General features: G+C 61.4%; 2 protein-coding genes across 2 annotated transcripts in view; one reads left to right on the forward strand and one right to left on the reverse strand.

The window, feature by feature from the left end:
* SCYL1 (SCY1 like pseudokinase 1) lies at nucleotides 1-11632 on the forward strand. The gene is given in 19 exon segments (XM_032414392.1): nucleotides 1-199; nucleotides 549-689; nucleotides 881-1003; nucleotides 1083-1223; nucleotides 1225-1310; nucleotides 1723-1813; nucleotides 1890-2045; nucleotides 4330-4488; nucleotides 5350-5457; nucleotides 6207-6320; nucleotides 8296-8451; nucleotides 8967-9155; nucleotides 9274-9349; nucleotides 9635-9799; nucleotides 10043-10185; nucleotides 10841-10912; nucleotides 11004-11216; nucleotides 11305-11359; nucleotides 11486-11632. Coding segments are annotated over 19 exon segments (2424 nt in total). The 5' UTR covers nucleotides 1-88; the 3' UTR covers nucleotides 11611-11632.
* LTBP3 (latent transforming growth factor beta binding protein 3) overlaps nucleotides 11621-24934 on the reverse strand; it is a 17482-nt gene continuing 4168 nt past the window's right edge. The window contains 26 exon segments of the mRNA XM_032414391.1: nucleotides 11621-12260; nucleotides 12381-12512; nucleotides 12619-12699; nucleotides 12785-12946; nucleotides 13107-13247; nucleotides 13343-13480; nucleotides 13585-13713; nucleotides 14007-14090; nucleotides 14479-14646; nucleotides 14908-15036; nucleotides 15882-16001; nucleotides 16199-16321; nucleotides 19054-19176; nucleotides 19433-19555; nucleotides 19786-19914; nucleotides 20030-20048; nucleotides 20050-20162; nucleotides 20263-20388; nucleotides 22273-22371; nucleotides 22520-22592; nucleotides 22667-22683; nucleotides 23235-23420; nucleotides 23507-23665; nucleotides 24165-24287; nucleotides 24463-24555; nucleotides 24777-24882. Coding sequence (XP_032270282.1) covers nucleotides 12109-12260; nucleotides 12381-12512; nucleotides 12619-12699; nucleotides 12785-12946; nucleotides 13107-13247; nucleotides 13343-13480; nucleotides 13585-13713; nucleotides 14007-14090; nucleotides 14479-14646; nucleotides 14908-15036; nucleotides 15882-16001; nucleotides 16199-16321; nucleotides 19054-19176; nucleotides 19433-19555; nucleotides 19786-19914; nucleotides 20030-20048; nucleotides 20050-20162; nucleotides 20263-20388; nucleotides 22273-22371; nucleotides 22520-22592; nucleotides 22667-22683; nucleotides 23235-23420; nucleotides 23507-23665; nucleotides 24165-24287; nucleotides 24463-24555; nucleotides 24777-24882 — 3048 coding nt within the window. The 3' untranslated portion in view covers nucleotides 11621-12108.

Consider the following 24934-nt stretch of genomic DNA (forward strand, 5'->3'; position numbering starts at 1 on the left):
CAGGCCCCGCCCTCGCCCCGCCCCGCCCGGCTCGGAGGCCCGAGGACCCGGAGCCGAGGCGCCCTAGCCTGCGGCGGCGGCGAAAACGATGTGGTTCTTTGCCCGGGACCCGGTCCGGGACTTCCCGTTCGAGCTCAGCCCGGACCCCCCCGAGGGCGGCCCGCCCGGGCCCTGGGTCCTGCACCGCGGCCGCAAGAAGGTGAGCGCGGCCGGGCTCCGCAGGCCGCGGCCGACCTCGGCCTCGCCTAGTCAGCGCCGCCGGCCCCGCCGCGTCGCGCCCCGCCTGACGTGGCTGCGGAGCCTCCGGGGCAACGGGCCGGGGGAGGGGGCCGGGCAGGGCCGACGTGGCGGGCGGAAGGACCGAGGGACGACAGGCGGGCGGAACAGGGATCACGTGGGCCCGGCTCAGTGTCCGAGGGCTGACCTGGGGAGAGACCGGCGGTGGCCCTTTCCTCCCCGCACTTAGCAGCTCTGCGGACCATGTCGGAGCTGGAGTGGTCGCCTGGGGCCCGGCCCACATCCCTCAGGTCCCTCTGCCCTCCCCCCAGGCCACAGGCAGCCCGGTGTCCATCTTCGTGTATGATGTGAAGCCCGGTGCCGACGAGCAGACCCAGGTGGCCAAAGCTGCCTTCAAGCGCCTCAAAACTCTCCGGCACCCCAACATTCTGGCCTACATCGATGGGCTGGAGGTACCTGCTGCCCGGGCTGCCCCATCTCTGCCCCTCGCTTTCTCCCAGTCTCCCAGTCGTGTCTTCTGTCTTCCTGCCCCTCAGCTCCCACCCCTTCTGCCTCAGCACCCCCAGATTGGATTCTCCCTCCTCCACCTGTCTCCCTGTGCCTCTCATCGCCCCTTCCTCTCCCGCCATGTCCCCTTCTTCAGACAGACAAATGCCTCCATGTAGTGACAGAGGCAGTGACCCCACTGAAAATGTACCTCAAGGAGCGAGCCGAGGCCGGTGGCCTGAAGGAGCTGGAGCTCTCCTGGGGGCTACACCAGATTGTGGTGAGGTGGGGGGCACTGGTGATGAGCGCAGGGTGGGGGACTTGAGTTGCTGGAGTGTGACGGCTCCTTCTGCCCCCAGAAAGCCCTCAGCTTCCTGGTCAATGACTGCAGCCTCATCCACAACAACGTCTGCATGGCCGCCGTGTTCGTGGACCGCGCTGGCGAGTGGAAGCTGGGCGGCCTGGACTACATGTATTCGTCTCAGGGCAATGGCGGGGGCCCCCCCCCGGAAGGGGGTCCCCGAACTTGAGCAGTACGACCCCCCGGAGTTGGCTGATGGCAGTGGCAGAGCCGTCAGGGAGAAATGGTGGGTGACTGGGGGCGGCATGCCCCACCCTGCCCTATTCTGGAAGCTCCTGCGGCCTCGGGACCCCTCAGCTAGCTGGCACTCCCCCTGTCCCCTGCTGCCCAGCTGGCGAGGGAACCAGGGTCCTCCGGGAGGTAGGGCAGGATAAACACAGGCTTTGAGTGTGTTTTGGTGGTTCTGAGTTTGAAAGATGTGTGACCTGGGGTGGATGCTCTTGCTTCCCTGAGCCTCACTTTCTTTATCTGTCCAATGGGACTAATGAACCCTGCGGCTCAGGGCTGATGGGAGGATCAGCTGAGGGACACAGCTCAGCGTCTGCCGTGTAGTTAGTGTCTGGTGACCAAGGCAGGCTGGAGGCCTATGCTAGCGGGTGGCAAGACCTGGAGCAGCTCTGGTCACTGCCCTGCCTCAGGTCAGCTGACATGTGGCGCTTGGGCTGCCTCATCTGGGAAGTCTTCAATGGGCCCCTACCTCGGGCGGCTGCCCTGCGCAACCCTGGGAAGGTGAGTGTCTGACCCAACCCCAGCTCCTCTCTGCCAGCCAGCCAGCCCTGCCCTGACACTCACCCTTTTCCCATAGATCCCCAAATCGCTGGTGCCCCATTACTGCGAGCTAGTCGGAGCCAACCCCAAGGTGCGTCCCAATCCAGCCCGCTTCCTACAGAACTGCCGGGCGCCCGGTGGCTTCATGAACAACCGCTTTGTGGAGACCAACCTCTTTTTGGAAGAGATTCAGGTGAGTCTGCCGGCCCACCCTGGGCTCTGGTTCTGTGTTCTTCACCCTGGCCCTCCCTCCCCACTTTGTGGCCTCCCTCATAATTAGACCCTGGGAGACAAGCAGGGACTATGGAGCCAGGCTCTCTGGGCCTGAACCCTGGCTCCAGCTCTTACTGTGTGACTTGTCTGACACTCGTTACTAATACTAGTACCTACTTCAGAGGAGCCCGGTGAGGAGTGAGTGAGTTTGAAGTGCACAGCATAGCATCTAGCACGTAGTAGGTACTTAGTGACTGCTCCTGGCACCTCGCTGATTGCACCGTACATACTGGCCCTGACCCTGATGTCCGCCGTGCTCAGTGTCGCGATGTGCTGTGGGCCGCAGGGTGGGGACGGAGAGTCAGACCCAGGTCCCTGCCCTCGAGGATCGAGAAGGGAGTAAATGGACCAGGTTCCCACCCTCGGGGACTCACGCTGGCAGAGAGGGACAGAAAATACATAAAAGAAAATTTGTAGTCCCCGGGGCAGCGATAAGCACCAGGAAGGAAAATAGTGGGTCAAGGGTGCTCAGGGAAGGGCTCTCTCAGAGCTGACATTTGAGCTGAAGAGTGGGAAGGTGGGAGCCATGGGGATGGTAATTGGGGAAGAATGTTCCAGGAAGGGGGAAGAGCAAATGGAAAGATGTGAGGAAGGGATCCTTGGCTCAATCTCCCTCAACTTCGGTTTCCGTATCTGTATGATGGGGATAATAATAGTCTCTGCTGGCCCGTAGGTTGTTGTAGGGAATGAAGGAGGAAGGCTCAGCCCTGGAGACCTGCTCTGACCTGGCCGTGTGTGGGGCACACAGAAAGGTGACTGAGAGTCGAGTTGGGGAGGAGTGACAGACACGGGCACGGACCTTGATGGAGCAGGGTCTGTGGACTCTGCATCTCGAGGCAGAAGTGCTGGAAACTCTGCGCCCCGTGCCTCCTGGGCAGTGTGGGGGTCAGCAGGAGCTTTGTGACATGGAGGTCTCCTCACGTGGCTGACTCTGCCAGGCTGCCTTGCTTAAAATGTGTTCCGTAAGAGATGGCTGTCTCCCAAGGAGAACGTGGGAGGGCAGCGCCTCGGGGCCCCTCTTCCCGTCACTGGGCAGACCAGTGGAGAGAGCCCAGCTAGGCAACCTGCGGTGTGGTTGGGTCTTCCTCTGGGCCTCGGCGCCCCATGAGCCCTGCCGTCAGAGCACGAAGCCCGCCTCCCACGCTCGACTGAGCTGCTCAGGTGCCAACCAGGTCCTCCTCATCCCCAGCCAGAGGTCAGCTCTTCTGGGCCAGGCAGCAGCTTGGGGAACGAGGGTACCGTAGCGAGCACAGGAACTTTGGAAGCATACAGGACTAGGTCATAATCCCTGCCCAGTGACTCCTGGCTGGTGACCTTGAGCCTCAGCCTCCTTGCCTGTACATGAGGGGCTGAGACCTCTCCGCGGCACCGTGGAGGTACCAGACCACTGAGTCACACTTTCCCCTGACTGCTTTTTAGCTGTGTGACTTTGGACCGATTGCTTGCCCTCTCTGTGCCTCAGCTTCCTTGGTGGACTAAATGTGGATTATGTTGGCACCTATCTCATAAAATTGTGGGGGGATTATTTAACCTGCATAAAAGTTTTAGTATAGAACTCTGGCTGGCCTGCAGTCTGTCCTCAGGAAATGTGAGCTGTGAGGGTGACGGCCTCCGAGGGAGGTTGGGGGGATCATTGAGCTGATAGCCTGGCCTGTCTGGGGTCAGCCGACCTGATCCCTGCCTTGCCCACAGCTTGCCACGAACGCCAACCCAGCCAGGGCCTCGGGGGTGGACTGAGCCCCCTCCGCTCTCTCAGCCTTATTTGCTCATCTGTGTGCCGGGGTTAATGGTCCACACACCTTGGGTGATTGTGGGGAGTAGAGGCAAGGCTGACGAAGGGCCTGGTGCCCCAAGCGGCCGCTTTCCCAGCCTCAGGTCGGTGCCGTCCCGGGAATGACGATCACTGACTGACGCGGCGCCCACCGAGGGTCAGGCCCCGAGCCGGCAGCCTTCCTGGGCACAACAGCTCTGTGAGGTGGTATAGTTATTACCCCATTTCACAAACGGAGGAACTTGCCCAAGGCCACATGGCTACTAAAAGGGGGAGTCGGGATTTGAACCCAGCCCCGTCGGGCTCCAGAGCCCATAAGCTTCAGTTCTCTTTCAGGCGGTGGGGCGGGGGGTGAGCCCCTATCCTTGCCCGTAGCTGAGGAATGGCGTGACTAGGCTGATCTCCTACCTGTGTCCTGTCCTTGTTCCCCCAGATCAAAGAGCCGGCTGAGAAGCAAAAGTTCTTCCAAGAGCTGAGCAAGAGCCTAGACTCTTTCCCGGAGGATTTCTGCCGGCACAAGGTGCTGCCCCAGCTGCTGACCGCCTTTGAGTTTGGCAGTGCGGGAGCTGTCGTCCTCACCCCCCTCTTCAAGGTGGGTGAGGGATGTGGGACCCGGACACCAGCTGGGTGGGTCTGACTGGCAGAGGAGAAGCCTCTGGGGGAGGGACAGCCTGGTTAGGCAGACCCACGCGCCCGCGCACGCTTGAGCTTGCTGCTGCTACCCGCCGGTTCAGCTCTCCAGGCCACCTGATCAGCTGTCAGGGAGGCTGTGGGGACTTCTTGTCTTTGGGGAGAGGAAACCCTGTGCCTCTAAAATTCTTTTTCCAATGACCCCTTACTTCAGAGCCTATAGACCTTCTTCCATTTCCCCAAAACAGCAACCTTGGTCTGACTTGTGCACCCCGGTTTCCAAGGCCCAGGAGATCACCTGCTCACCACCCCACTTTTCATCCCCCATCCTGACCACTTGGCACTCTATTCTTTTGACTTCTAGGGGCTGGATCCTCTCCACCTTCCTCAGACCCCAGCCCACCCTTACTTGGGCACCTGCCATTCCCCACTCTGTCCACCCTGGGAGAACACTTTTCCCTGAAGGGGGAAGACAGCAAGCAAATCCTGTATGGCTGGGAATCTCCAGAAATTACAGAATTATAGTTAGAATTCTGTGTGCATGTCTGTCCGTGTAATGTGTTGGTGCCTGATTAGACGGAGGGGTGTAGACCTTTCATCAGCATCCTAAGAGGCTGCCTTGACCCGGAAAGGTTAAGGGCAGGGCTGCCTGAGATGGAGTACGGGCAGAGGGGCTGCTGGAGAAGTGCCTGACTCCCTCCACCATCACCCCATCCCCACCCTGGGAAATCAGCAGGGAGCCCAAGGAAAGTAAATGAGCCCAGTGAAGTCACCCCACTTCTGTGGCGGTAGCTGAGCCCCCTCTTCCTGCTCTTTCCTGAAGGTGGGCAAGTTTCTCAATGCTGAGGAATATCAGCAGAAGATCATCCCTGTTGTGGTCAAGATGTTCTCATCCACTGACCGGGCCATGCGCATCCGCCTCCTACAGCAGGTAGGGCTGTGGTTAGACCCTGTGCCCTCTACCCCACCCAGACCCCGCCTTGGCTGCGGGGGAGACCCCTGCCTCACCTCCAGCCCCAGGCAGGTGGCCGGAGCCCCTGCCCTGGCACTCCCAAACACACACAGGTGAGGGACTGGTAAGGCTAGGCTCTTAGGAAATCGAGACCATCACAGGGCTCATTGGTAGCTTTGGGAAGTCACGGCCTGCCCAGACTGCAGGCCTTCCCTCTGCAACCCAATCTCTTGGCTTGGTCACTTGAGTCATTTAGAGTGGGGATAGTGTCTCTCCTGCCAATGCCAGGGCAGTTGGGAGCATCAGACATGATCTATAGGGTTGAGGGTGGGGGCCTCTTATGAGCCAGGAAGTCCTAGAGACTCCCAGGTATCATTCCCTCTCCAACTGCCAAACATGCGAGCCCTCCCCACGCCACTTTCTGGGTGGGGGTGATAACCCCTTTTACAGAAGAGGCAGTGGAGGCTCTAAGAAGGGGTGTGGTGCAGGACCAGAGGCCAGACCCTCCAGCTCCCAGTCCTTGGTTCTTTCCAGCACCCTCCTGGCCTCTCCTCATCACTCCGCAACGTCCTAAGACTAGAGGAAGGCCAGATGCGAGGTGGAGGGCTCAGGAGACTCACTTGGCTGTCCAGTGCCTGCGTAGGGGGAATAACCAAGCCACGAAATGGGCCGGTGGCCGTGGTCAGGCAAGGAGGGGCTGACTGTGTTCTCACACCTACGGGCCACAGATGGAACAGTTTATCCAGTACCTGGATGAGCCAACAGTCAACACGCAGATCTTTCCCCACGTTGTACACGGCTTCCTGGACACCAACCCTGCCATCCGAGAGCAGACAGTCAAGGTAGGTGTGCTCTGGTTTTCCAGGGCTTGGTGGGGGGCTCACACGAGGACACAGAGGCCTTGGTTTGGGTCTGTGTGTCTGAGCAGGTTAAGGGAGGGGCAGGCACCATCCTGCATGTAGGTCCAGGCTCCGGGTGCAGCTCAGCAGCTGGTGGGGGGGGCAGGATGGGCATGGCCGGTATCCTCCACGCAGCAGACACTGGCTGAGGATGTCTCAGTGCCCAGCCCTGTGGCCCGTGCTGGGATGCGGGGTGTCTCATGGAGCTGCTTTCTGAGGTGACGGAGAGTGGGCTTGCCAGACAGGAAACAGAATCAGAAAAGATATGTTAGGGGGCGCCTTTGTGGCTCAGTAGGTTGACTGTCTGACTCCTGATCTCGGCTCAGGTCATGATCTCAGAGTCCTGAGATTGAGCCCCGCGTGGGGCTCTGTGCTCAGCGTGGAGTCTGCTTCTCCCTCTCCCTCTGCTCCTCCCCCTGCTCACATGCACGCGTGACCTCTCTCTTTCTAAAATAAATAAAATCTTAAAAAAAAAAAAAAAGATATGTTAGAAAGTCACAAAGTCACAGAGTGGGGGCACCTGGGTGGCTCGGTCGTTAAGCATCTGCCTTCCCCTCAGGTCATGATCTCAGGGTCCTGGGATTGAGCCCCGCATCGGGCTCCCTGCTCAGCGGGAAGCCTGCTTCTCCCTCTCCCACTCCCCCCTGCTTGTGTTCCCTCTCTGGCTGTTTCTCTCTTTCTGTCAAATAAATAAAATCTTTTTTAAAAAAAGAAAGCTCTTCCCTTAAAAAAAAAAAAAAGTCACAGAGTGTGAAGAGAAGGGTTTGCCATTTTAAAAACAGCAATCAGGGAAGACTTTGCTAAAGGAGATGTCACTTAAGGAAAGGAGGCAAGGAATCGGGCTACGTGGAGATGGGGAGGAAATGTGTTCCCTGCAGAAGGAATATTTGCAATGATCTTGAGGCCAGCACGTACCTGGAGTGGAGAAGTAGCTGCAAGAAGTTTAGCGTGGCTGAAGGGACATGGTGCAGAGAGGTGGAGTCTGAGAGGTCATGGGGGCCCAGATCTGAACGGTAGGGGCAGGTAGATAGAAGGGGCCAGGTTCCAAAGGTGGGGCAGAGGGCATGTGCCGATGGGTGGTTGTAGAGCCAAGTATGGGTCTGAGGTTTCTGGCCTGGGCAACTGGAAAATTAAGTTGCCATTTACCGAGAAGACTGGGAGAAGCAGTTTTGCAGGAAGAGGTCCGTCTGCTCTTGGCCACGTCTGTTAGGCAGGTGCAGGTGTCTGTTCGGCCCCTGGTTATACGTGTGTGTAGTTTAAGGAGGAAGCCTGGGCGGGAGGTGCTCACCTGGGCATTGTCCGCTAATAAGGGCATTCAAAGCCACAAAGGGGGTGAGGTGTACAAGAGAAGGGGCCCGGGGAGCAGCTCTGGGGGTCCAAACAGTAAGATCTCGGCCACAGGAGACTGAAGAGGAGCAGCCGTCGAGGTCAGAGGAGAACCAGGAGAGGGCGGGGTCCTGGAGGACCAGAGATGGAAGTCTCGAGGAGGAAGGAGAACTTGGGGGTGTCACAGCTGCTGAGGGATCACATTTGGTTTGGATGGAGAATTGGCCAATGGATTTAGCAACACGGAGGTCCCCGGTGACCTCCACTCGAGCCAGTTGGTAGAGTGTGGTGGGGGGTGTTTTTGTGGAAGTCTGAGTCGGGTGCACGCAAGAGAGAGCAGAAGGAGAAAGACGGGAGACAGGAGTGTGAACAAACTTCGGAGGTTTTGGGGTCAAGGGGACAGAGAAGTGTCCCCTTCCTCAGCGTTCTGGGTATGGGCCAGGATCAGGTTGGGAGGTCGGTCTGGGAGAGCCTTGGCGGGTCCCGTCAGAGCCCAGTGTCACTTGGCCTCCACACCCTCCCAGGAGGCCAGTCCTCCATGTGGCCCTTTGCTGGCCGTGGCCCCCAGTTTCCACCCTCCCCCACCCCGCAGTCCATGCTGCTCCTGGCCCCGAAGCTGAACGAGGCCAACCTCAACGTGGAGCTGATGAAGCACTTCGCGCGGCTGCAGGCCAAGGATGAGCAGGGCCCCATTCGCTGCAACACTACGGTCTGCCTGGGCAAGATCGGCTCCTACCTCAGTGCCAGTGTGAGTGCCCGGCCCACTGCTGGGCCCTCTGTCCTGCCTCCGGACCGCAGCGTCCTCCAGGGCCAGCCTCCTTGTGCAGTCAGCCTCCCAGCCCCAACGTCTGACGGGCCGATGGTGGTGGATCTGGGAACCGAACCCAGGCCTGCTTGGCCCGGGGCCCGTGTGCGTTCCCTCGGCCAGGGTTTGTAAATGCAGATGCCTGTAGTGCCCAGATGGTTAGCAGGAATGAATGAATGAATGAATGAATGAATGAAAGGTGTCAGCGGCACGGGTGGGGAGAGAGGCACAGACCCCAGCCCCCACTGTCCTAAGGCAGCAGGAACCCACTGCTCTGGGAGGAGAAGCCAAGATCGAGTTTTAAGTAAAAAGTCTCATTTGTTAGTGATTAGCTCACATTTTTCCGACGTGGGGGTGGGGGGGCCCATGGACGGCTCCGCTCTGGGAAGCAGGTCTGGCGGTTCTGGGTCCCCGGACTGACCCTGCACTCAGGAGCCCTCTCCCCCGCCCCTCCCCAGACCAGGCACAGGGTCCTCACCTCCGCCTTCAGCCGGGCCACTAAGGACCCATTTGCCCCGTCCCGGGTGGCGGGTGTCCTGGGCTTTGCTGCCACCCACAACCTCTACTCGATGAACGACTGTGCCCACAAGATCCTGCCTGTGCTCTGTGGCCTCACCGTGGACCCCGAGAAGTCTGTGCGAGACCAGGTGAGGCACAGCCGGGCCCGGGCTCTGGAGCTGGGGCTCGGGGGGGTGGCTGGGCCCTGGCTGGCCCGGCGGGCTCACGGGGACCCTGGCCTAGCTCTGCCCCTTTACTCCCCCACAGGCCTTCAAGGCCATTCGAAGCTTCCTGTCCAAACTGGAGTCTGTGTCAGAGGACCCCACCCAGCTGGCTGAAGTGGGTGAGTGGCTCACACTCATGTTCCCTCTCCCTCCCACCACATCTTTGACTGTCACCTGTCACGGCACCCCTCCCCCCTCCCTGGAGGATCTGAAAGCTAGAAGAACCGCAGGGAGCAGACCTGACACCATTGCTCCCCATCGCCCCCAGCTCGCCGACGGGGGAGCAAGGGCCTGGAGAAGGGGGGCCACTACAAGTTGCTCTGTGGTAGTTCCTGCCTTCCTGTCGCCTTCCCCGTGAGAGCCTGGGGTGACTGTCCCTGTCGCTGTCTTCTGTCACTGCCCAGAGAAGGATGTCCACGCAGCCTCCAGCCCTGGGATGGGAGGAGGTGCAGCCAGCTGGGCAGGCTGGGCTGTGACAGGAGTCTCCTCGCTCACCTCCAAGCTGATCCGTGCACACCCAGCAGCCGCGCCGGCTGAGACCAACGTCCCCCAGAGACCCACGCACGAGGGTGAGTGTCCCAGAGTGTCTGCGTCGGTGACCGAGAGGGCTTGGGGGTGCTGGCACCCAGGAGCTGTTCCTGTCTGGCTTCCCCTGGGGTGGCGGTAGGGGACGTGGGGGGGGGAGCAGGGCAGGGTCTAGTCCCCTCACGGGCTTCTCCCTACACCTTCCCCCCTCCCCCAGCGACCTCTCCCTGTTTGGAGACCTTCCTGGGTCCCAGTGTACGGGGGCTCAGTAAGCCTCTGCTCCTCAGGACTCCCTGCCCCGGCCCCCACCCCTGTCCCTGCCGCACCCGCAAGCCCGGGCCACTGGGAGACGCAGGAGGAGGGCACAGACACAGCGGAGGACAGCAGTGCCGCCGACAGATGGGACGATGAAGACTGGGGCAGCCTGGAGGTGAGTGGGGCTCAGGGGGTCTCCGTAGGCAACTCCAGCTCAAAGGTCATAGGCTGCCTTCAAGGAGCCCAGGTAGCCCTGGCTGGAGTCACATCTGTCCTCATCTGCACAGCACCCCTGGTGAGCAGGTGTCATGGAGTGGCCCTTGTGGGGAAGAGCTGCCCGCTGACACCCACTAAACTCCTGGGGCTCCTGGGGAGCAGGGCTGGAAGTGGAAGTCCAGGTGGGCGCTTTTGGGGACAGCCCATTGGTCTTCCTCATTCTCCTCTGCTCCCCATCCTTCCCCCACGAGCTCCAGTGGTCAGCAAGGAGAGGCCATTTCCAGGCCTACTGGGGGGGGGCGGCTGAGGATGGAGTGGGGCCACCCTGAAGGGAATGGGGGCAGACCTCGGGCCCAGTATCCCCACCTGCTGACAGCAGTCTCTGGCCTGGGGCTGGGGGGAGGGGTGTGGACCAGCTAGATCTTATTCCCCAGCCTCAGAGGAGTGATGGCACGTCCACTCCAGAGATGGGAAACAAGGCTTGAGGAGCAAAAGAGATGGAATGCAAAAGAAGAAAGGGTGGAGCCTGTGGCTGGGAAGGGGCGGGCAGGCTTCCTTGCCCTTTGGGTGGGGGCTGGAGTGTCTGTGGCCGCCCTCTCCTTCCCACCCTGCAGCAGGAGGCCGAATCTGTGTTGGCGCAGCAGGAAGACTGGAGTCCTGGGGGCCAGGCTAGCCGTGCTGGGCAGGTAAGCAGGGTGGGACACGGGTGTTTCTATGGGGCGTGGGGCCGGCTCCCCACCCTTACTCCATCTGGCACTACCTCCCCACCTTCTGCAGACCAGCAACCTGGCCGCCAAATCCCCGGAGTCAGACTGGAGCAGCTGGGAAGCTGAGGGCTCATGGGAGCAGGGCTGGCAGGAGCCAAGTCCCCCAGAGCCGCCCCCTGAGGGCACACGGCTGGCCAGCGAGTATAACTGGGGTGGCCCGGAGCCTGGTGACAAAGGTGATCCCTTTGCTGTCCTGTCTGCACGACGGGAGGCTGGCGCCCAGGTACGTGGCACCCGTCCGGGCGAGGGTGCAGACTGGGCTGGACCTCAGCTGGGAGTCCGTCCCCACTCCAGCCACACTTCCCTTTCAGCTGAGACCTGATTCATGGGGCGATGACAACTGGGAGGGTCTGGAGACGGAGAGCCGTAAGTGCTTCCCCTCGGAGGGCCGACCGGCTAGGGCTGTTGACCTTGGGGCAGGTGCGGGCTGGGCAGCCGAGCCCCCTGTGCTTCTGAAGCCCTCAGCCCACCTCCTCCTCCTCCTGCTCCCAGGGCAAGGGAAGGCCGAGCTGGCCCGGAAGAAGCGCGAGGAGCGTCGGCGGGAGATGGAGGCCAAACGCGCCGAGAAGAAGGCGGCCAAGGGCCCCATGAAGCTGGGAACCCGCAAGCTGGACTGAACTGCCGGACTGGGCGCTCGTAGCCGCGGAGAGCGGGCCCCGCGGATGTATTTATTGTACAAACCATGCCAGCCCGGCCAGTCCGGCCAGGCACATCTCACGTGTACATAATCAGAGCCACAATAAATTCTATTTCACACCCCTGTGCTGGGCTCAGTGCAGCCCCTCCCAGGAGGCTTGGGTCTGGCGCTGCCCTGTGGAGTCCACGCCCGCCACAGACATGAACATCAACTTGCTTGCCGAGAGTAAAGAGGCACGATCTGATTTATCAGTTTCCAGGAAATGCCCTCTGGGAGGAAGGCCACCAGTGCCCGAGACCCGATCTCCGCCTGTGAACTGGGCAGCGCTGCTACGGCCGCCCTCGAAACTCGAAACTCTCTGAGGGCCCTGGAGAGTCCCCGGGTCCGAGCCCCGAGTCGGGGCAGGTGACGGGGGCTGAGCTCGCCCGGAGGGTCAGGCGGAAAGCCCTCGCGGATGGCCGAGGTCCGGGCCCCTGCGTCAGCGGCGGCGCTGGGGCACGCAGGCCCCGTGCGGGCGGCTGCGCGCGAAGCCAGCTTTGCAGACGCAGCGGAAGGAGCCGCTCGTGTTCACGCAGCGCTCGCTCTTGCACAGCAGCCCGCGCTGGTTCAGCTCTCGGCACTCGTCGATGTCTGGAGGTGGGGGCCACAGGGGCGGGCTGCGCCAGGGCGCCACGGCACGCAGCCCCCGTAGCGTGTGCACCCCCCCGCCCCCGCGGCCCGTGCGGGCCCCCCCCCCCGCCCCCGGCTCACCCACGCAGCGCGCCCGAGACGCGTCGAGCTGGAAGCCGCCCGGACACTCGCACACGGCGCCGCCCGGCCGGGGCACGCAGCGGCCGCTCACGCAGCGGCACTCGTCCGAATCCTCCTCCGAGCTGTCCTCCTCTGCGCGGGCGGGGAGAATGCGGACCTCAGCCGCCACCTCCACCCCCTGCGGCCGGCCGGCGGATGGCCAGGGACCCCCGCCGCCGTGTCCTCCCGCTACACTCACCTCGAGGGGGCTTCCCCAGCAGCAGGGGGCTCGCGTCCCAGAAGGAATTGCTTTCACTCTGCGACGTCGGGCACTGGGACCCTGGGAGGGACGGGGGCGGTGAGCGACGTGGATGCACCCAGGCTCCCGCCCCAACCGCCCGTGGGCCCCTGGCGGCTTGGCTCACCGGCGCTGCGCGGCGGGCAGGGGCGGCACTGGGCTCCCCAACCGCGGCCCTGGCGACAGCAGCAGTCGTCGAAGGTGAGGGTTGGCCCGGTCAGGGGGCCCGCACACATGCCATCTTCTCCACGCTGGGCCCAGCACACGTCCCGCCGCTCCGGGGCACGCTCTGCGGAGGGAGACCAGGCATCAGCGAGCGGCCCGAAGCGGGGGGGACAGTCGGCCCCCGGTTCCCACCCAGCCTCGCGGGGGGGGGAAGGGCCGCGACCCCGGGGCTCCATACAGCGGACCGCGCCCTGCAATCGGCCCAGGACAACTCTCGCCCTCACCGGCTGGGCTCTCCGGGAGCTGGCAATCGCGGCCGGAGGGCCCGGGCACCCAGGGCGGGCGGCACTCGCAGCGGTAGGAGCCCGGCAGGTTGACGCAGCGACCAGGGCGGCAGGCTGCCGGGTCCTGGCACTCGTCTACGTCTACGGGTAGCGAGGGCATGTGTGGGGGTGGCGGTCACAGCTCGGCCCGGTCCCCGCTCCCCCCCGTTTCCCCAGTCAGCAGGCCCGGGCCTCACCCATCTCCTCCGGGCTCAGACACTGGCGCTGCGCCGGGCTGTACTCGGCCGGGGGCGTGCAGGCGCAGCGGTAGCCGCCGCGCGTGTTCTCACACACTCCGTTCCGGCAGTTGGACTCGTCCAGGCACTCGTCCACGTCTGCGGGGAGGAAAAGCGCGAGTGGAGGGAACCGGCCCGAAGGCGGGTGGTTGTGTGTGTCTCCCGGCCGCTGTCCCACGGCCACTGGGACCTTCTGCGCTCACCCACGCACTCCAGTAGGTTCCCGTCGTAGTAGAAGCCTTGCTTGCAGTAGCACTCGTAGCCCGGCTGCGTATTCACGCACTTGCCCTCCTTGCAGATCTCCGCCCCGAACAAGATGCACTCGTCGATGTCTGCGGAGTGACAAGCCGTGGGCGCCCGGTGGCCTTTACCTGCAGGGCGCTCAGGCCCGCAGCCAGGGAAGTGTGGGCGGGGCTTACCGCGGGAGCGGAGCAAACTCAGTGGGAGAAGGCTTTTCCGGGCGCTGACGTAAGCGTGATAGGGGCGGGGCAGACGCTGAAGGTGTGGGCGGGGCTTACCCCAGGGCTCGCTACCGACCTAGCGAGCACGGGCGGGATCGGGGCGGTCCAAACCTCGGTGGGCGGAGCGGGGCGTGCCCGGTGGGCGGAGCCATGTTGGGGCTTACCACGGTGGGCTGGGATGCCGTAGTTGACAATGTTGTTGTCTTGGGTGTAGCCCTTTCCGTCTGGGCAAAGGCTGTGGAACTCAGCTGCGGGGAGAGAGCGGCCGTGGGGAAGAAAGGAGGCAGGACTGAGCGCGTGCGCACTAGCCGTTGGGCTCAGGTCGGGAGCTCTCCGCCTCATTTCCCACCGACCCGGGAGGGGCCCTTTCCCCCAGTACGTTTCCAAAATGAAGAAACTGAGGGGCGCCTGGGTGGCTCAGTCCTTAAGCATCTGCCTTCAGCTCAGGTCATGATCCCAAGATCCTGGGATCGAGCCCCACATCAGGCTCCCTGCTCCACGGGGAAGCCTGCTTCTCCCTCTCCCACTCCCCCTGCTTGTGTTTCCTCTCTCGCTGTGTCTCTCTCTGTCAAATAAATAAAATCTTTAAAAAAAAACAAAATTAAAAAGCAAAATGAAGAAACTGAGACTCCTGACCTGAGCTGTAGACTGGGCAGGGATAGATCTCGCAGTGGTCTCCCCAGCCAGCCCCCAGCGAGCAGCAGCACTCCTGCTGGGTGACGTTGGTGGCCAGTACACTGTCGCAGAACACCGTGTCATCGAAGTTAAGGTAGCACTCCTTCTTGTGGTGGGGCTGCTCCACCTCTGAGGGGAGTGGAGGGCAGCTCAGGGTCCTGCACGCTCCCCACCAACCTGGCTCCCCTCAGCCTGCCGGTCAGAGCCAAGCTCCACCCTCAACGTGGCCTTCAGGGCCCTCCTGCAAGGTCCAGCCCCGCCGGACTCTCAGGCAAAAGGGATCTCTCCCTGTTCCCCAGATTCCAGAGGGTGGGACCCGCGTCCGTCTCTGAACCCCCGCTGCAGCTCAGAGAAGTTGTCTCATCCGAGGAGGAGCTAGAGGGCACTCACCCTCGCAGCCGTGCTGGTCCTGGGTGGGTGTGAAGCCCTCATCACAGACGCAAGCGTAGGAGCCCTGCAGGTTCTCACAGGCCCCGTGGGGAAGGCACAGGCCGGGGTCCTGGCTGCATTCGTCTATGTCTGTGGCCAGCGAGGGAAGCAGAAGAGTTGCTCCAAGGAAACCAGCCCCTCCTTCCCTGCGGGTGTGCCTCCAGGGACTCACACAAGTTCAGAACCCAAACGTCCATTTTGATCTCAAAGTACACGCAACAGGAAGTCCACTCGGGTCCGTCCGTGCACGTGGGTAGAGGTGTGCACATTCACTCTCTTCCTAAGCCCTGCCACAGCTATCACTGGCGACACAGGGAGTCCCGACTCCCGGCCCCGCATCTGAGGACTTTCAGTTTGGCCTCCTGACATCTTTCAGTTTCATCCTTTACTCTAAACACCGGCACCCCCAACTCTATGTTCAGGGCCCTCTCCCCTAAAAACACAACTAATTCCTCCCAGATCTCTGTGCTTTGCACACCCTGTTCTTTGGGCCTGGAATACCACGCGTGCTTCTCTCTGCACGGGGACCTTATTTATGCGTTAGGGGACCATCTTTATGCTCCAAGTTCCAATTCAGTTGTCACCTCTCCATTGCCAATTAGTCACTCATCCAGACCTCTTTTGGCACCGTGAATGGTAAGAATCAATTCACATCAGCCTCCCCTAGTGGGGGCCCTGGGTCGTTGCTCCGTACCTGGCACATAGTATAGAAGCTGGTAAATAGTAGGTTCTCAGTAAACTCCTGCTGGCTACCGCGCCTAAGGGTGGGCCGGCACATACTTTCATTATTACTGTTGCTATTCTAGGTGAAGGAGCTGAAGGGGGAGTGAATGTGTGGATGGACGGATGGATGCAAAGACAGATCTACAGTGTGTCTAGATTACCGCCATTCCCTGCCAGCCCTCCTCAGGAACTCTCAGCCAATCCCCCCGTACCTTGGCACTTCCTGCCGCCTACCAGCCGATGCCCCTGGGGACACAGACACCGGTAGGAGCCGTTGGTGTTGATGCAATCACCCCCAATGCAGGCCGCGGGGAAGTCACACTCATCAATGTCTGCGGGGAGCACAGAGGTGGGGAATCTCAGGGGCTGAACTGGCTTCCCCCAGAGCCCTGGGTCGGGCCCATGACCCCAGGCCCAATCTGGGATCTGGAAGGGGGCTGGACAGGGGAGTGCCTGGCGTGGAGCCGGGGCAGTGGAAGTCCTGGGGTAGGGAGGAACAGGCGAACTGCCAGCTCTCCGGCCCGCTTACCCTCGCATCGGCTCCGGTCTCTCGACAGATGGTAGCCAGAGACGCACTGACACTGGAAGGAGCCCGGCGTGTTGGTGCACATGCCATTGTCACACACATCCCCAGCCTCACACTCATCCACATCTGAGGGGCACAAGGGGCGTCAGAGGGCCGGCGTGGGATGGTCTCGGGCCTCTGCTACCCTTTTCCCACTCGCGCCTACGGCTTGGAGCACCAGAGCTGAGGCCAGTGGAGCTTAAGGGAAGCACGGGCCCCTCACCCTCCTCCGCGGGGCACACCATGCCCTGGGGAGCAGGCCCGGTGCTGCCAGGGACCCTGGGCCACGTCTGATTCCAAAGAGCTCAAGCCCCCCCAACCTCATCCCTCCTCACCAAACAAGGGCACCCTCCCCATCCCCTCTTTGAATACTGCCCTGGTCTCCCTTGTCCCAGCTGCCCTCATCCTTCCCCCACCTGCCATGGCTCCCTTTCTTCCCACGTAAATAAGCTCCTCTCTGTCTTTGTCCTGCTCGCAGAATAATGTCTTCTGCTTGTGCAGTAAAGGAACTCGGCCTTCCCCTGAGAGCGTGCTTCTCCGCAGTCCTTTCTGGCAGAAGCTGGTTCTTGGCCACACGTCAGACCCTTCCAGGCCACGCTGTGCCTCTGAGGTGCGCCAGCCCACATGCCAGCCTCCACCTTCTCCCCTGCTGTCAGCACTCACCTCCCTAGTCTCCCTTCCTCCGCCTTGCTCCCCGCACTAGGACTTTTCAGCATCCATATGGTCAGCCAGGCACAGCCTCTGACCTTACACCCTTGATCAGTTTCTGTGACCTTCACTTCAGTGGCAGCCACTCACTGTCAGGACGAGGGGCTGGGATCTGCCCCACTTTGGGCATCTCAGATGCTGCTTCCTTCCCACTGCCTCTGCTCTCAAGTCCCCTATCCCATCTTCTCTCCAGGGGCTCCCGAACACCTCTCCTTCCTCCGCACTGGTCTGGGAGGCCATGCCTGCCTCTGGGCCTCCAGATCCTGGATGCTGAATGGGATGCTGGCACCCGCCAGCCTGAGCACCCTGGGCCACAGCCACTCCCTCTGGCCTCGGGCCCCACGCGATCCTCAGCGTGGCTGGCGCCACCCTGCCCCTCCTCCCCAGGCTGGACTTCTGGAAAGCCCCTGGGCAGCTCCCATGCCCTTGGGCAGTCCCAACCCTCTACTGGTCATTGCAAGTCCCCTACTGGACTCAGGCCCTTCACTGCTCATTGAGAAAATTAAGGGTAATCTTTAACCTCCTGAAAATCATTACATCCGTTAGGGCAAGAGATGTCCCTTCTGTCCATGGCTCCTTCCCCAGCTGCCCTTGTCATCCCCTCGCCCACTTTCCTGGCACCTCTTCAGCCTACAACCCTAAACCCCATTCTGGTAGCCCCATGTCTCACTCTTCCTCACTTGCTGCCTGCATCTCATGGCCCCTCATGCCACAGAAGCCACCCTACCAAGGTCACCAGGGACTTTCTCATCTCACCACTCAGTTCTTTCTTTTCAAGAACCTCTCGGTTACATTTGGCTCATCCTCTTCTGCCCTGGAAGCCTCTCCCTGGTTTCTCAGCTGGGACTCCCTGGGCCTCCTTCCATCCCTCCTCCCCCATCTCCCTCTCCTATTCCCCTACGTTCCGCTGATGTGGCATTGCCCACAAGGCTCTGCTGAGGCTCCCCTCACTGGACCCCCCCTCCTTGGCTGAGCAGGCGCACCCCAAGTCTCCACAGCCCCCCGCAGTCTACAGTTCCGGGGCGGGGTGTCTGGCCCAAGACTTCCAATCTGTACGGCCCACCCTCTGCTGGCATCTTCAGCCCAGAGGCCCAGGCCCACAGGGACACCCACTCAACTTGTCCAGCATGAAACTTGGTGTCTTCCTTCTCCAATCTGCACCCTCCCCCCCCCGAAACCCTATCCCAGGGAACAGCACCACCCACAGAGTCACCCAAGCCAGAAACCTGGAGGGTCCCTCGCTCCCCGCTCTCTCACCTGGACATCCAGTTAATAAGCCCAGGTAATGTGCTTTAACATTTCTCTAATACCACATCATCCCATGGCCGTCCTGAGGCCGCTACTCCCATCATGGCCACCATCTGTGCCCTGAGTCTCCAGCAGACCTCCGGCTACTCTCCACACTCAGCAGCCGGAAACTTTCCAAAGCAAATGGTGAAGCTTGTCACCTTTCCCCTTAAAATGCTTCAGGTGCCTCATAACACCGTCAGGATGAAGCTCGACCTCCTGGGCAGGGCTCAGGGGGCCTCTCAGGGGGTGGGCCCTGCCCCTCACCAGCCAGCCTCAGCGCCCACCCTCTGCTTACATCTTACAGTTTTCAGCACAGTCTGAGCTGTTTTCACCTCCGAGTCCGCTGATGCTTTCTTTGCTTGGCTAATTCCTGCTGGTCCTTTAAGACAATTCAGGCCTCCCCTCCTCCCAGCCCTGCAGCCACATTCCAGCCAGGCCCACAGCCCTGCGCTCTCCAGTCTGTGTGTAAAGTTCCTCAGTTTCTCTGAATCCCAACCCCAGCCCGCCTCTTGGTGCATACGCAGAACAGTAGGACTACCAGCGCCCCTGCCCGTTCTTCTATGTCTTTTTTTCCCCTTTAAATTTAAGTAACGTGCTTTGCAAAAGCAGTTTCAAGCCTTGCCTGCCTAAGACCCTTCCTACATAGAAATCCTGGTGGCCCTTTCATCGGCCAGGTTCGCTGAGAAAATGAGTGCATGGGTCAGTGACCTGGAGGGTGAAGTAGCTATCTCCTGCCCACCGTGGGACAGACGGGGTGACTCGGTCCCCAGCTCCCACGCGTGAGTGGGTGCGGGAGCGTTGGGGGGAGGGCTGGGGCTCACCCTGGCAGCTGCGGCCATCCGGCGCAGGCGCGTAGCCCTGGGCGCACGTGCAGCGGAAGGAGCCTGGGAGATTCTCGCACCAGCCCGGCGAGCAGGGGCTGCCCTCGGCACACTCGTTCACGTCTGCGGCGGCGAAGACTCGCCTCGGTAGCCGCCCCACTGGACCCGGCACTGTGCCGAGGTGGGGGTCTTGTCCGCCCAGGATGGGGGAGGCCCCACCTGCCAGGCGCCTCTCACCGCCATAAGCCCCGCCCCTGCCCTAACCGGACCCCGAAACTGCCGGGTCGCGGGGAGAACTCCCGCACGGGCCCCGCCCATTTGCCGTCGAACACCCCCCACCCCCACCCCCACCAATCCGGGACTCAGGGCCCGCTCTCACCGCGGCAGGCCCCGCCCCCCTGGCTGCGGTAGCCGGGCTGACAGGCAATGCACTTGAAGCTCCCGGGTTTGTTCTCGCATTTGCCATCCGGGCAGGAGCTAGGGTCTCGGCACTCGTCGATGTCTGCGCGGGTTGGGGGAGAGGGAAGGAGATCCATTTGGGGACAAGGTGGCGGGCCAGGCGCTCAGTGTCCTCCGCAGGGCCTCCTTCCCTTACAGATCAACAAGGCGAACCCGGCCCTCTGGGCTCCCGCAGCCCAACCTCTGAGAGGCCCAGAGTCCGGGACCCCTGCCCCCAGCCCAGGTCGAGAACGGCTGAGGACCCCCTGTCGGCCTGGATGGGCTCTCCCCCACCTTCGCACACGGGCGGTCGTGAGGCTTTGAGCCGGTAGCCGGGGTAGCAGTTGCACTTGTAGTGGCCGGGGAAGTTGAGGCAGAAGCCGCCGTCGCCGCACAGGTGGGGCTTGGCGCACTCGTTCAGGTCTGAGCGGGAGGAAGGGAGCGCGAGGGGGGCGCCGGGGGCGGCGGAGGCGGTTACGCGGCGATCCGGAGGGGAGACCCCCAGCCCAGCCCCCCGCGCCGCGCGGGCCGCGCTCACCCACGCACGAGCGCCCCCCCGGCGCCGACGTGCAGGCGGTAGCCGCGGTGGCAGTGGCAGTTGTACGAGCCGCCCGTGTTCATGCAGACGCCCCTCCCGGCGCCGCATGGCTCCGCCTCGCACTCGTTCACGTCTGAGAAGGGCGCGCAGGGCGGGGGGGGGGGGGGGAGACGTCAAGGGGCGTTGGGACCCAAGGCCGCCCCCGGGCCCCCCACCCGGCCGCCCGCGCTCACCCACGCAGTAGCGGTGCTGCGGGTGCGACCGGTAGCCCGGATTGCAATGGCAGGAGTAGTCCGAGGGGCCCGGGACGCACTCTCCGTGGCCACAGATGTTCTGGTTCAGACGACACTCGTCTGTCTCTGGGGGGTGGGGAGGTGGTCGAGCAGGGGCCTCAGCAGGGAGCACTCACTTTCTGCCACGTTCCCCGGGCGGACCTCGATGCCCCATTTTTAATGACCCAGATACCTGAGCCTGGTCACACCATGGGGTCCCAGTACACTCATACTCCACTCCTAGGATGTCCTACACCTCAATCCCAGATAACCCCAACATCGCGACCCCAGATAGCGACCCCAGGTCCCATCCCTATGCTCCACCCTAGGTCCCATCCCTATGCTCAACTCAATCCCTGATAATTCTATTCCTACTCACTATGCTCTGTCTCCAGTCACCCCAAACTCCCATCACCTCCCCTCAGGACCCCTCAGTCATCCCAATACCCCCTACCCAATGGGCTCTGAGACACCCCCCTCCAATCACCTCAGTATTTAAAACCCTGCAGCCTTAGTCACTCCCCTCCCCTATCCTCTAGCCCACTGACCCCAACATCCTCGCCTCAGGGACCCGGGTCCCCCATTCCAGAAGGCTGATTTCCTCCCCCTCCCAAGGCAGGCAGGAGCTCATTTATTTCCTGGGCATCTGCTTGCCCCCTGGTTGTGTATAAGTGGTCAGATCCAGAAACCCCCTTTACTCTCTTTGTCACCAGTCCTGAACTCCCACCTCCCACCGCTCCCTCCTTCAGGCCCCCCCCTTCCCCCACCTGCAGCCCAGGACTTGATCCTGAGCTCTGCCCCACCCTAAACACACAGGGCAAGCTGCTCTTTTCGCCTAGAGTATCTCTCCCTAGACCTCCTTAACTAACAACCCCTCCTCTGAGAAGCCTCCCCAGGTGCCTCTTCCCCCACATTCCCACAGCCCCCAGGGCTGTCACCGTTGTTCTAGCCTGGACAGGCCTCCAGGATAGCCACCTTCCCCCTGGGCCCTCACCCCCAGAGCACATCTAGCCTCCTAGATTTCAATCAGGCTGGTGGCTCCCTTGTAGCTTTGGAGTCCACACAGACGCGGACTAGAATCTGGCTCCGATGTGTGATGGCGGTGGGGGGGCAAGCTACTGCACGATGAAGCCAAGTGTACCCACTTTCACAGTATGAAAAGGTTAAATGATACTTAGTACATAAAACCCTTCAGTCAGTGCCTGGCACAAGGCATTTGCTCAGCCATAGCTAGCAATTATCATGATGGCCCAAACCCTGCAGACACTTCCCACAGCCTTTGGGATCAAACCCAAGCCTCTTAACAAGGCTCTGTGCATCGGCCCTCCCTGGGTTCAAAAACACTGGTCTGTGTGTGGTTTTCCCTCCTCCACCAGTGTTTCATGCGCCTTTTGCCTGAGCTTCACTTGGAATGTCCCTTTTCCCAACCTGCACTCCCCTTCCTCCCGCACTTCTTGTTCATTTCTAACACTCTCTAAAGCCCGGCCCAGAAAGCCTTCTCTCGTTGCCCTCCTACGTATTATCACAACCCCCCAGACTTCTTTCCTTCTCTGATTTATTTTTTCATGGCATTTATGAGACATACTAGGTTTTTAGTCACTGATCTATCTGTTGTCTGTTTACTCTGCAAGAACAGAGAAGTTCTGGCTTTTGTTTACCACCTATCCCCAGCACCTAAACGGTGCCTGGCCCATAGTAGGTGCTTAATAAATATTTGTTGAATGAATGAATGAATGAGTAAGTGCCTTCAGACTGGGTGGGGCACCACAATACCCGGATCACTTGAGGGCAGAATGGGGTCTCTGCTGCACATGATGGCTTCCCCAGAGCCCAGCCCAGGACCTGGCACCCAGTAAGCCCCGGATAAGTGCTAGTGCTCAGGAATGATTGCAGGGGGTTGGGTAAGGGAGGAGTAAAATTAAGCCAGGGACGTGGCTTCTCTGGGTCGTGGCCTAGGCGGGCAGGTCTTACCTGTGACCTGAGTAGGAGCGATCTCCACTGCGCTGCGGGATGGGGGCAGGTCCGGCAGGAACCAGCGCACAGTGGGTGGCGAGGGCCGGGAGATCAACTCTGTAGGCAGATACCCGTCAGGGGGTGTGGGAGATGGGAGAGCCACCCCTCTCCAGGCAGGCCCAGCTTCACTATCCCCTGATGGTGTGGCTGTCCACCACCCCCAGTGACAGCCCTTGAGGACTGGTCCCTGCAGTGCCCAGCTCACCCGGGTAGGGCCTGGCGGGAGACGTGGTGGCGATTGGGTGGCTCTGCTGAGCTGACTGCTCCTCGATCACTGGCTGTGAGTGACAGCAGCATGAGCCCACTGTCGCCTTCGCTTCCCTACTCCTCCCACCTGGGCTCTCATACTCACTGAGTCCGTGCTCACCCCTAAAAGGGAAGAAGATGGGGCATTAGTGCAGGGCTGGGAGAAGGGAGTTAAGACTGGGGTGGGCAGTTGGTATTTGTGATCAGGGTGTCTGAGAGTTCAACAATCACGTCTCTGGGTCAAGGGTCAAGAGTTAGATCCTGGGGTCAGAGGAACAGGTATAGGGCACAATGGTTGGTCAAGGTCCTTGGGTTATAGAGCAAGGCTTAGGGGGTTATAGCTAGGGTCAAAATCCTTGGATCAGGAGTCAGAAGGTCAGATCTAAGGACAGCATTTGGGCTGGATCAATGCCCTAGTCTGGAAATCAAAGGGGTTCCAGGGTCAGAGGAAAAGATCTGGAGGGCAACGGATGGTCAGATCCTGTTGATCAGGGGACAAATCCTGGGGTTACAACCTTGGTTAGGGATGAGAGGGCCAGCTCTGGGGGTCCGTGGTTAGGTCAAGGATTAGGAGTTAGGGGTTAGACTCTGAGGTCATATCTGTGGATCAGGAGTCAAGGGGCCAGGTCTAGGCGTTCTGCATTTGTCAGGGAATGGAAAGAGTCAGGCCAGACCTCGCTCTTCCTCGGTGTCCTCAGGTGGCGGCGCCCGGCTGGGGCTCTCCGGGGGCTGCTGGGGCTTAGGTGGCCCGTCCGGGTGCAGGAAAAGGGAAAAGTCACTTTCGCCCTGAATGGTGAGCGTCTGGTGGGAAGTGAGGATGTGGTACCCCTTCCCAGCTGGACAGATCTCCTTGAAGGCAGCTGCGGCCAGAGCAAGGGGCAGAGAAATGAGTGTTTCCGGACCGGGCACAGAGACGGCCCCTGAGCCCCACGCGCCCCAGGCTCACCGGTGCCATCGGCAGGACAGCGCTGGCACCTGGCGCCCCAGGCCTTGCCCACACTGCAGCAGCAGAGCTGGCGGCTGAGGCGCGTGGTCAGTGGGTGCTGGCACTGGTGTTCAGGGCTCACCAGGCGGAAACACAGGCTCTTCTCCTCTGGCTTGTCCGCTGCGGGGGGGCCGGGGCCGGGCATGGACATCTGGGCTTGAACGCTGCCCATGTCCGTCTTGCCAGCTGCTCCAGGCCTCGCCTCTCTGGCTCAGACAACTCTTGATCCTCATGTGGCCTCTGACCTCACACAACCCTGAGTTCATGTGATTCCTGAACCTGTGTTTCTCTGGCCTCATGTGACCCCTGAAATCTCTGTGACCACTGGCCCCGCTGACCCCTGATTCTGGATGTTCTAGACTTCATTCCTCCTACCCATCAAGCCCATGATCTCATACGACCCTCCCTCTATATAGTCCCTGACCCCGTGTGACCTCCAACCAGATCCCATGTGACTCCTGACCCCACTGATCCCTGATCCTATCAGCTCTGCGCCTTACTCCTCCTGCAGTCAACCCTTGACCCCACTCTGACTTCTGTGACCTCCTTGCTCCTTGGAGCCTTACCTCTCCTGTCCATGCCTTGTGACCTCCCAGGGACCTGAGCCCCCCATTCTCACCAATGCACTGCGTTCGGGAGGGGCCCAAGCTATGGCCAGGTGGGCAGACGCAGCGATAGGAGCCCGGGTTGTTGAGGCAGTCCCCATGGCGACACATGCCCGGCATCGCGCACTCGTTGATGTCTGCGGTAAGCGGGAGTGTGATCCCTGTAGTGCGCGGCCGCAGGGTGACAGCCAGCTGCTCCAAGAATCTCAGGGTCCTGCCCCAGCCCCGCCCCCTCCCTCACCCACCTTGGGGCCTCCCCCAGTGGCAACGGGCTTGTCCCTCCAGCCCACAGAATCTCCTGGCTGGCCATACCCTGGCAGTGGGTGCTGTTGAGTCTCTTGTAGCCCTGGGGGCAGTCAGCGCCCACCTCCCCACGGACAGGTCCTGGTTTCTGCACCCCTGTGTCTGCAGAGAGAGGAGAGCGTGGCAGGGGAGGACACTGGGGGGGGGGTCCTGCAGAGAGGGAAAGGAGGGCGCTGTGGAGGAGCAGAGCAGGAGGCTGAGGGGAATTTGGTGGGCAGTGAGAGGCTCAGGCTGCACTGGTTGCGTCCTCCCCCTGCAGGGGAGGAAGAGGTGGGCCTGGGTCCACCCTGCGGTGGCGGGCCTCCCTGAGCCCCGGCACTCACACTGCAGCTGGGGGCACTTATGGCACTTGCTCTGGCCCCAGGCGGTCCCGATGCTCCCGCAGCAGTCCTCCTGCTTGGTGAGGCCCGGGAGGGGATTGCTGCCGCACTAGGGAAAGTTGGGACAGGGGTCACAGGGCGCCCAGCCCCAGCCGGCCTCC

This window comes from Phoca vitulina, unplaced genomic scaffold (assembly GCF_004348235.1).
Source record: "Phoca vitulina isolate PV1807 unplaced genomic scaffold, GSC_HSeal_1.0 scaffold16, whole genome shotgun sequence".
In the NCBI taxonomy this organism is placed as follows: domain Eukaryota; kingdom Metazoa; phylum Chordata; class Mammalia; order Carnivora; family Phocidae; genus Phoca; species Phoca vitulina.